The sequence below is a fragment of the Triticum aestivum genome, chromosome 3B, assembly GCF_018294505.1.
Source record: "Triticum aestivum cultivar Chinese Spring chromosome 3B, IWGSC CS RefSeq v2.1, whole genome shotgun sequence".
Lineage (NCBI taxonomy): Eukaryota > Viridiplantae > Streptophyta > Magnoliopsida > Poales > Poaceae > Triticum > Triticum aestivum.
Genome location: NC_057801.1, coordinates 685,150,694 through 685,162,174, shown reverse-complemented (window position 1 = coordinate 685,162,174; position 11,481 = coordinate 685,150,694). Strand labels below are relative to the sequence as shown.

At 43.9% G+C, this 11,481-nt stretch overlaps 1 protein-coding gene across 1 annotated transcript; it reads right to left on the bottom strand.

The window, feature by feature from the left end:
- Positions 1–1,923: 1,923 nt before the first annotated feature.
- On the bottom strand, positions 1,924–2,859 carry LOC123066064 (uncharacterized). The gene is made up of 2 exons (XM_044489225.1): positions 2,534–2,859; positions 1,924–2,131 (listed from the first exon to the last, which is right to left on the bottom strand). The coding sequence occupies exons 1-2, from the start codon at positions 2,723–2,725 to the stop codon at positions 1,967–1,969; spliced, it is 357 nt and encodes a 118-aa protein (XP_044345160.1). The 5' UTR covers positions 2,726–2,859; the 3' UTR covers positions 1,924–1,966.
- Positions 2,860–11,481: the final 8,622 nt, after the last annotated feature.

Sequence of the window (11,481 nt, the reverse complement as noted above, 5' to 3'; positions counted from 1 at the left end):
TGTCATTTTATCCCAAGCCAGCCAATGAGTTCTCCTTTTATTTTCTTCATCACCCCACCAAAAAATTCTAATGATCTGGGAAAACTCATCACAGAGGGATAGGGGAAATTTAAATATACACATGGCATAGACCTGAATGGCATGGATAACAGACTTGATCTGAATTTCCTTCGCCCCACTAAGAGCATGTTTTCCAATCCAGTCTGCCACCCACTTAAGACCTTTATCTTTGGTAGATCGAAATTTGTCGACCTTCATACGACCTTTTGGCACTAGTAAACCTAGATATTTATCCTCAAATCCTCCACTCATGATCTTAAGGATAACCAATATGGACACTTGATCTTCGCGAGAGCATTTTTTGACAAATAAAATGGAACATTATTCTGGACTTAACAATTGACATGTACCCCCTTATAAGCTGTAAAAATTCCTTAAACGACCAGAACTTGCTCCACATAAGCCTTAAAAATAGAAGACTATCATCGACAAATAATAAATGAGAGATACCTGGTGCATATATATATATGTTCAAACATAAATCTTGGATGACCCCTTTTGCTGAAGCATCATTAAGTAGCAACGAAAGAGCTTCGGTCACAAAGAGGAATAGGTACAGCGACAACGGACCCCCTTGCCTAAGCCCACTCGAAGGATGAAAAGACTCTAGCAGCTGACCATTTAATCGCACAGAAAATTTTACTGATGTAAAACACATCATAATCCACTTAATCGGCACAAAACCATACGCTCCAAGCACACTTTCCAAGAACTTCCAGTCCACACGGTCATAAGCTTTAGCAAGATCCAACTTGTATGCACAATATTCGCCACAACTATCTTTCAATGTATTCAATGAATGCATACATTCAAAGGCAATGAGAGCATTATCTGAAATTAATGTTCCATGAATAAAGGCACTTTGGGGTAGGAGAAATCGTACCATCCAAAAGAGGTCTCATTCTATTAACAAGGCACTTGGAAATAATTTTATAAATAACATTGCATAGGCCAATTGGTCGAAAGTCCTTCATCGACTGAGGATTCTTCACTATAGGAATAAGAACAATGGTAGTATCATTTATCCCTTCGGTGACATGCATACTTTTATTCCAACACGATTCTATCTGTACTTTCAACTCCGCACCCTCCCTCTCTCAGTACGCTTCATATTTCAATTGTTTAGAAAACGTACCGGAGCGAGGGGCACCCCAATTCAACAAGAGTGGGGCAATGATCAGACCTGGAGCTGATAATGTGTGAAACCTTGCCGTGAGGAAAGATAGAAGACCAGTGGGGACACGCTACCGCATTTTTTACCCTCATATTTATTATTATAAGTCCAAGGAACTCCATGAAAACCCAAATCAAATAAATTGCAATCAAACAGAACCTCACAAAAATTAGCCATAAGTTTGTGAGATCGCTTATTCCGAAAAAAAGTGCTCATTCTGTCACATTGCCTCGTTAAAATCACCAACCATAAACCATGACTCAGACCCAAGCGGTTTAATTCGCCTTAACAGATCCCACATCACATACCTTTGGCTCGCCTTTGGTTCTCCATGGACAAAAGTGCCTCTCCATTTAGTTCGAGCACCATTGCAAATGTACATGTCAACGAAGTGTCTCCATATTTGTTCAGTTCCAAAGTGTACAGATCATATATATCAAAACGAGCGCTAGACCATCTCCTTTGCATGGCCTAGAAATAGTAAAAACATTTTTCATACCCTAGCGATAACGCAAACTCTCAATATTTCTTTATTTTTCCTTGTTTCGGAAAGAAAGATAACGTTGGGTCGATGTGTCTTTGTGAGACACACAAGCTATTGGACTGTCCGAGGTCGACCCAACCCTCGGCAGTTCCAACAAACCATTTCCATGGCAGAATTATGTTACAAGACAGTGGGAGTATATTATTACACCAATCAAGAAAACCAGCCTTGAAGTGAAGCGATTAGAATTATGTTATGTCCTCTGGAGCATGGCGGAGATCATACAAAATCCAGAGTGCTCCAGTCATGAAAAAAGCCCATAATATGCATATAGAAAGTATTTTCGCACCGAGTGACGCATCCATTATGGCGATCATAACTGTAAATACAATTCCACCGGTGATCGCAAAAAACTGCAAAGAACAAATGCAAGGGAGATGTTATTATGTCCGTTTGCACTTTCTGTTTCAGGTATATAGTCAGAGATTGAAAATTTCGAGATGTGCAAAAACAAATAATTGATAGACACAAAAGATTTGCCACGGAGAGTAGTACAAGGTATGTAATTAACTTGTTGCCCGAATTCATTTATATTTTCTTATTTTGCACAAAACTCAGTTGTGTGATCTTTCATTACGAAAACATGGACACGTTTGTAAGCACTGCATGGGTTTCTCCTTTGTGTAATGTCTCAAAACCTATAAGCACCTTTCTTACTAAGATCCGGCGCTCGATGAGCGGGACGGAGCGTGCATCATCTTACAAACGCAAGGTGTAAAAAGATCCAGAGCTCGACGGAGCGTGCATCATCTTACCCAGATTAAAGGCGTCTCCCAGGGGCTAGGCTTGCGCCGGGGATGAGGCTCGATGAGCGGGACGCCGATGGCCACCCAGGCCTCGCCCTCTGCTCGCATCCGCAACGGCTCCGTGAGCGGGACGCCGATCGCCACCCTGTCCCTTGCTTCACGCGCTCGCCGCGCCGCGCAGCACATTAAGGCGGAGTTCATGGCTAACCTTCCGGCCGGCCGGCCGGTCGATCGTCGGTATGCCCGGGCGACTTGCCGGTTTCGTTTCGCAGAGGTGCCTTGAGGTTTTCCTTTTCCGACCAGCGAACCTTTTCTTTGAGCAGTTGATCAGCCAACTTATGTTTCGCCGCGAGAGATCGAACCGGGATAAGGGAAGTAGCCAGCTAGTTTTATAAAGGCCGGACGCAGTACGTACGGGTCCGACCGGCCTTGGTGCCGTAGACCATCCGCCAGCATGCATTGCATGCACACAATGGCAACATGAGCTGGACTCGGTCGTCAAGTTTACAAACGTTGCAACTAGATGGAACCGGAGCACACACGCGATTCTTTTTTTCTTTTTTTTTTGCGGCACCTAGCTTCTTCTTTTCTTGCGTAAATATATGAGAGAATTTCTTATTTAACACAGTGTTTAAAATTTATGCTCTATTTGACACCGACTAATGATTTCTTCTCTATCTAACAATGAGTCTAAATTTTATGCCTTTTAAGACACTTTTGTCTATTTTAAGCCTAAATGACACTTGAGAGGATCCTTTTGCCCCTCATGTGATATGATTGTGTGCACGGGCGTGCTGCTGCTGCGTGTTTGTGTGTGTGCTGCTACGTGTTTGTGTGTGGTGCTCGGTGTGTGCTGCTGTGTGTGCGATGTGTGTGTGCGCGCGCTGCTGTGTGGCATTGTTGTGTGTCTGTGCTGCTATATGTGTTGCTCGGTGTGCGTGTTGATGTGTGTGTTGCTGCTGTGTGTGCGTGTGCATGTGTATGTGCTGCTGCGTGTGTGTCGTGTGCTACTGCCCTGCATGGATGTTGTGTGTGTGCTATTGTCCCGTACACACGCATACGACATGAGGGGCAAAGGATCTTTGTAGGTGTCATTTAGTCTTAAAATGGACAAAAATGTCATAAGGGCATAATATTTAGACTCGTCGTTAGATTTTTTTTTAAAAAGGGAATATATTAATATCACGATGATGCCAATTACACCCAGTCTCTGCACCTACAAGATATCATCGAGATATCCATGATGCACATAGCCAAAAGAGAAAAGAAAAAAATCCCGCCACAGCAATCAACTCCTCTCAACAGTAGCACTCATACCACCACCAAATACAACACCAGAAAAACTTAAAAGGTTTCCAAAAGCAACGGCTCCATGAAGGAAACAGTGCACAAGCGTTGTCGTTGTCCGATCCAAGATCTTAGGTTTTCACCCTAGAGAAAGTACGCGCTCTCAAAACAATTCCTTCAGCAAGGCAATCGCCAGGCACAACCAATGAAGGCCGGACCTTAAGTTTTTACCCTAAAAGTCACGACTCGGCACCCGAGGGGTACCACCAAAGATGAAATCCGCCAGTGTTGCCGCCCCACTTATCACTGCTGCTACTGAGAGTCATCTAACACCTGGCTGACTCCATCGCTTCCAAGACTCCGTCCGTGTAACTGATTCTCCGATCTCGGCCACCATGACCTTCTCCACTGTCATCTCCACCATGGAAATCGAGAAGCCGACATGTCCCAAGGTGTCATCAGTCAACAAAGCTTTGCGCCACGCCCTCAGAACCTCGTAGGCTGGTATGGACGTGCACGACCAACAACTAACTGATACAGGTATCCTTAGCAAATTCTCTGGCGGTTGTTCTGGAACACGTCAATGGCTAGATCGAGGAGGACCGATCAAGCAGGAGATTGCCTTGATACGAGAAGAGCACAAGGACCACAATCGGAACTAGATGACAGATCGCGAGATCCGCCAAACCAGCCACAACCGGCCGACCACCTCCGACAGAGGAGGAGATCGCCACAGCCATAATCCTCGTGATGCGTGGCAGAACTTGTAAACCTCCGCGAACCGTAGCCGCAACCGATGAGAGGCATCAGTTTGACGTGACGGCAGCAGCTCGCCTTTGTGTAGATCGAGCCCACGTCGCCGCCTCCTGCCATCCCCGCCGACTGCAGCAGGCCCACCAACGCGCCCCGGCCACCGCTGCCCGCCATCACCGCGTAGGGGACAAAGATCGGGCCGCCGCCACCTCAGATCCAAGACGCAGAGGAGGTCCGCCACCGCCGCGCCACGGGTCCTTTGCCCAGCGACATTGCCGGCGGCGGCAGAGAGAGGGGAAGGCGCAGGAGGTCGAGGGGAGTCTGGTGGTGGCCGCCCGGTGCGGCCCGGCGGCGGCCGCACGGGGGTCGGGAGAGTCGGGAGAGTTTGGGTGCCGCACGGGGTCGGGGAGCGTCTCTCTCTAAAAGCGCTCGTCGTTAAATAGGTAAGCAAACGTTTTTCAGTGTCAAATAAGAAAACGAAATTTAAGATAGTCCTGGCTAGCTACGGACGGCTTGCTGTGTATACGTACCGTATATGTTTACGCTACCTTCGCCTTGGTCGATTGGTCTGGTCTTACGGAGGCGTGCCAGGAACCCGTGGCTGACGCTTCGCGAAATGTCGCCCGGTGGCTAGCTTGAACGATGGCTAGCTTGAACGATGATGACCAGCACTCAATGTCGCCCGGTTCCGCCACCATTGGCCGAACTAACGTCTGGGACCAAAAGTGATACTCTAATCCAAAAAAAATCAAAAAAATATCTTTTTTTGCATTGTTTTATGGATGAACATCAACAAATTTTGTAACATCCTGCAAAAGTTCACCACGAAAAGACATCGGGAGAGGTGTCTGCCGAAAAACCAAAAAAGAGTGCTCCAAAATGCGTCTCTTTGAGTCCTGATTTTTATAATTTTTATAGGCCTCCACGGTTGTCTTTTCATGATGAAATTTTGCATGATGCTATCAAATTTGTTGATCTTCATCCAAGAAAAATCTTTTTTGATTTTTTTACTATTTTTATCAGAATTTACTGTTCATGCGTGCTTTGGACCGGCCCATATACGGGGCAGAGCGCCCCAGTTTTTTTCTGTTCTTCATTTTCCTTTTTTTGTTTCTTTTTTGCTTTTTTCACTTAAAATGTTCAGGAATCCCAAATCCGAAAAAAATAAGATTACAAAAAATAGTTCTGAGTTTCAAAAAAAATGTTCTTGGATTCCCAAAAATCTTCACAATTTCAATAAATGTTCAGAATTACAGAATAATGTCCATGAATTTGGAAAAAAAATGTTTCCAATAATGTTGATAAGCACAAAACATACACATAAAGTTGAAAATATTTCTTGGATTTCAAAATATGTTCACGGATTTAAAAAATGCAAAAAAATGAAAATCTATTCATGATTTAGAAAATGTTCATAAATTTCAAAAATTCTTCTTCTATTCGAAAAAAAATTCAGCAACTAAAAAAATGTTCAAGAATTCAAAAAATCATGAATTTGAAAAACAATGTTCCCAAATTTTGAAAAATGTCCCCAAACTTTTAAAAACAATTGATCACAATTTTGGGGAAAAAATGACACCAACTTGAATAAAAGTTCACGAATTAAAATATTGGTCACAATTTAAAAAAAAATGAATTTCAAAAAGTCACCAATTTGAGAATTGTTCACAAATTTCAGAAAATGTTCATGAATTTAAAATTAAATGCAAAGAAGAAGAAAAATAAAAAAATAAAGGAAAGAACAAGAATTGAAAAGGAAAAGGCGAAAGGTAAAACACAAAGAAACGGTATGGGAAGGTTGGTTCTAGAACCTTCCCAAAACCGGAAAGGAGCTAGTTGGGCTGGCCCAAGTGTACATAGCGGGGAGCGTGGGGTACGCGGTTGGTCACTATTTGGCGACCTACGCGCCAAATAGGATCTGCCCCCCCCCCCCCCCCCCCCCATCTCGCCCCACCCCGTGGTGCAATACCCACACCTACTATCAGATTGGGCCATATGTTGTTGGGTCGTGGGTTATATGGACTTGGGCTAGTAAGCCTAACCTGCAGCTACAAAAGGCAGGGATCGGCAACCAACGAAAGAACTAAATAGAACATATCTGGCTTGGCCTTCTTCCTCCTCCCCCTCCTGTGAGACAAGCTTATCTTCTCTTTTATACCCTTGATTGGGCTCCTCCCATCCTTGATTCCTCATGTACCAGCAACTCATGGTTTGATTGTAGCCACAAAAAATCATTATCAAGTCCAATTCCTACTGATTCATGTGACTTAGCGGTGGTGTGTATCGATTTGTTACATGCTCATTTTGGGACATGATAGTTGGTATTCAGAGCTAGAGCTGATATGTCCACCGAATTTCTTCCAGTTTCTCCACAAATCCACCAGAAAATTCTTCCAGACCTTAAAAGGTTTTAACCACCGGTAGCCACCAACATGGATGTGCATAAGGTGTTCGATGCAAGGTCGACCCACCATGAGGTGATCATGAGTAGTGCCATCCATGTTTCTATGAGCCACACGGTTTATCTAGTGAGGCAGTGACTGAGGTTGTGCTCCGCCAAGTGTTTGAGTTGTGCTAAGTCCAGCAGCAAGTGAGGTACAATCAAAGCTCACGCCGCTTGTCATGGACAAAGTAGTCACCACTTTGTTGGCTGCAAACGTGATCATGAACACTCCTAAGTGTCGGGAGAAGATGCAACAACACCGTGCTATTAATGGATCTACCCGAGGAATTAATAATACATGCTTTCCTTTGCGGTATAAAGAAGGCATGACAAATAACAACAGTTGCTAACATAACTCACATCAACAAATTTGGTAGAGCAAGTAGCTATTGAGAATGACCATATAGCATCGCCATTGGTCATCACGTTAAATATTTTTCAGTCAGGAAATTAATACTCGCCAATAAAGAGCCTTTGGAAAAAATGTCTGGAAGAATCAGTGGTAAAAATCACATGCTATATTCAATTGTTAAGTAGAGTCTTCGTCAAGGCAATCTGTATGATCTTGCAAAAAATATGTAAGTTAAAGCAAGTTAAAACAAAATTTTATAGAGCATCCCATATATATAAATGGCATACCATATGCTTCTCCCACCATCCGGGAATATAAGGCGAAGGGCAGTTAGGTACGACCAATATGCCAATTAGGCATGTTAATGGCACTCAACCCACATAATCAGCTAAAGAACAAGCATGCATGCTCCCTCCCTGTTTATGGGATTAAGGATACTCCCAATGCATTAGAGCAAGTCTAATAACATACAGATAACATGTTGTAAGGATTAAAATAATATACTTTTGCTGAGTTGGATGAGAGAGAAGAGGAGAGAGAAGGGAAGCAGACTGTAGATTAACAGCCAGCTGCAGCACAAACTCCAAGAATATTGTAAGAGTGTAAGGTGGGTCATGTATTAATAAAGTAGCACTTCTTAATTACTAACTACTATACATGTTTGCTATAGGCGGTTATTGACTATACTATTAACCATGCTCTTAGGGTATACTTTGAGGCAAAAAATGAAAGTCATATGGCAACTCATTCTCCATGAAACCATTGGGGTAGATAGGGCAAATTAGCAAATTTTGAAATAAGATCACATTTTTGTTTATTTAGCTAAGATTGATGAAATCAACAATGACATACTTAAGGAGTTATAGTGAAGTCCATACAAGCTCTGTGATATTCAAAATATCATCAAACAAATTGGGTTTCTTCTCTTGTTGATTTAGCCATAAGATATGTTCAAGGATAATTGACATTATATAACAATAAATCTATAAATTTGTGTGTAGGAAAACCAAGGTGTACTATATCAGCCATGGGAAAACACTTTCCCATCATGTGTCCAACTTAAAGATGAGAACTTCACCTACATCGTTGATAGACACATGTAAGATTTATGTAACTAAAAGAACCAACAGGTAAGCACCAAGTTGTACTGTTTGGACAAAAAAGATCTTACTAAGGCGCAATAGCAAGCGACAACTACTTTTGAGAATTTTACTATGGATGTCAGACATAGGATGCTTGCATTTCCACTTAGCCGGTCAGTGATGTACTTGCCAGTTCCACTAAGCAATTGCCACATCCTTGATTTAGAGTGTTTGGATCCAAGAGAACATTCACATCTCCTTCCAAATATTAAGAAAAAATCCAAGGGAGTTTAGCACCCCAGCTACAGCACAAGGAAAAGCTTGATGTCCTTCAAATGCACATGATTTAGTTATAGCCTTTTCGGATTAAGAGTATTGATCCCATATAGATGTTAGGAAATGGTCTTTTGCCCCTTGTAGATGTTTATTGGAATGTGCCTACAAGTTATTTTAGATCCCAAGCAAAGGGGTGCAAAAGTGGAAATATTTCAGGAGTATGGGAGCAAGAACTAAAATACGCAAGAGTAATAAGTGAAATTGAGATAGTGATGAAAGTGATGGAAACTACAATGGAGATAAATGTGTTCTTGGGAGTCCGGAGTTACCACTAGTATTTATGTTTATTTATTTACACGAAAGCACAATTCTTGATGTGGATATGTAATCCTCGTTATACGTATATAGTGTGGGTGAAGCCAATAATAAGAAAGGATGTCACATGAAAGTTTCAGAAGGAGGGCAAATACTTAATGTGAGGAGTGAAACGGGGAAAATGAGCATACTAACCTTGTTCACATGCATTTGGAAATCACTTTCTATACGACACTCCATATGTTAATCAACTATATATGTGTTAAAATTCTTTTAAAAATAACATATATACATGTTTGCAACAACCTATCTATTTTCAGAGTTTGGTGGAAAACATGCTTTCTTGCACCTATGGAAAAGGAGTGATTTAGGAACACATAAGGTTGTTATTTTAGCCATTTGTTTTTGTCTTCTTTCTCATGGGAATTTATAGGTACTTTGTATACTATACATACATGAGTTAAAATCTTCAGCTTTTGTTGAAACTATAAAATGCACATTTTGATTTTATTACTAAAGAGTGTTGACAAGCTTGGAAAAAGAGACCATTATGGTTCAGATATTGTAGGACTCGGATAAGCGCAGAGCGCACTTCTGCCACAACACATCATATTGTGAGGGCATCAATAAGACATATGTTATTAACAAAACGGTGGGGGACTCTTTAGCGCTTTCCCCTCTCCCTCCTAGGCCTCTCATGCGGGGGGCTTCGGAGGAGCAAACCCTAGTTCCATGAGCCCCTCCTCCCTCCAATTCCACGGTCACCGCCACCGGCAGTGGTGGCGGCGGGCGAGAGCGGCGCGCCCTGATGGGCCTCCCTCCTGCGGGGGAGCGATGTCAAGCGGGCGACACGGGGTGGTCTATTCCGGGGCGGTGAGACGTGCACATGGTGAGGCAGAGGACGACCTCGAGCTTGCAGTGGAGGCTCTCTGGTGGCGCCGGCATCGGAGGTGGTGGATGCATCATGACCCGACCATGGTGGCGACAGAGTAGTGGATCTCGGCCAGGAGCTACGGCTGGGAGCCGCTACGGTGGCTGGGCGTGCGGGGTCTCCTATGCTGAAGCTGGCATGGAAGATGGCGTCGGAGCCGTGGGAGATGGAGGGGTGCGCGGATCGGATCTAGACCGGTGGTGCCACAATGGGTGATGGTGTTGGTGGCGCTTGGGGCCGGGAGTGAGGCTTGGTGTGCTCATCTCCGCTTGCAGCGGTGCGTCTGGCCTGCGCATCATGGAGGATCGCTTCTTATGAGTTCCCGGATTGTAGCTGCTGCATGACTGTCCACCAGAGTATTGTGACTAGTTGCTGCTTGTAGTGCCGGCAATTCCTGGTTTTGTCGCAGTTGGAGAGGGGTTGAAGCTACAGTTTTTGGCCGTGCAAGAGGTGGAAGTTTAGTTGTGTGCCCTCGGCCGTGTGGGGGTGTTGGTGTTCTGCAATGTTATGGGCTCGATGGCGAGGTGCTTCCATGGCAGTGGTGTGACCCAAGAAGCCTTGGTCCATGCCGGATTGGCGATGACGGCGTCTTGGCGTCGTTACTCTGTTCGGAGCATCGCGTGTGGAGAGCTGCCTCGGAGTATGTGTGTTATGGTTCTCCGGTGCTCGCTGCTGGCCCACCAAGTTGATCTTCATGGACGCTATGTACGCAACTGCCGGGGAGTCCAAGACGGTGGCTTTCTCGGGATAAACGGGATAAACCGATTCCCGCCATCCACCCATCGCCTCCTCTTAGGCATTCAAGGGTGATGGTGTGCTGGCAAGGAAAATCCAGTTGAAGATGTTGCTCTTCGAGGTGATCGGTGCTTTTCGAGACGCGGCTTGAGGATTGGTTTAGGGCAGGCCCTTTATGTTGTGTTATTAATAGTTGTGATGGCTAATCATTTGGTTAGTTGGGTGTGGTGTTTGTGGTCTTCAAACTACACTTGTTGTTCGCAACAAGTCGTAGTGTTTTGTACTTATCTTCTGCCTTTTATAAAAATATGATACGTTATTGACGTACTCTGAAAAAAACAACCCAACACGCAAAGAGGAAACAATGCATCTGCGTCCGTACTAACAAAGCAATATGAGCCGTAAACTCATGGAAAAAATGCACTGCAATTAAGGCAGTATATTTACAGCACACAAGGCAGTATGATAAAAATAGCAATTACATTAATATAAAATGTCATCGAAATTCACCGGAACCTATCAACTATGGATCTAGTTATGTAAAGCTCGTCATGAGAAACACAACGGACTGTAATTTAAGCATTCGGGTCAACAATTTGTGTAGTCTTAAAAATTCAATCTACCAAAAATTCGAATAATTCCACCATGCACGGATGCACCCTTGAACGAGGGCCCTCTGCTCGGCATGAGACTTGTCTTATGGGGAGGTTCCCAACTCCCGCGGAGAAGGCGGTCACTCGAGGCACTTCACTTGCCACAAGGAGAGGATCCAAAAGTTGAGCT

Coding starts and splice junctions, on each gene's coding strand:
- LOC123066064 (XM_044489225.1), bottom strand. CDS start 2,725: ATGAACTCCGCCTTAATGTGCTGCGCGGCGCGGCGAGCGCGTGAAGCA. Junction 2,132..2,533: donor GGGAGACGCCTTTAATCTGG/GTAAGATGATGC, acceptor TGTTCTTTGCAG/TTTTTTGCGATCACCGGTGG.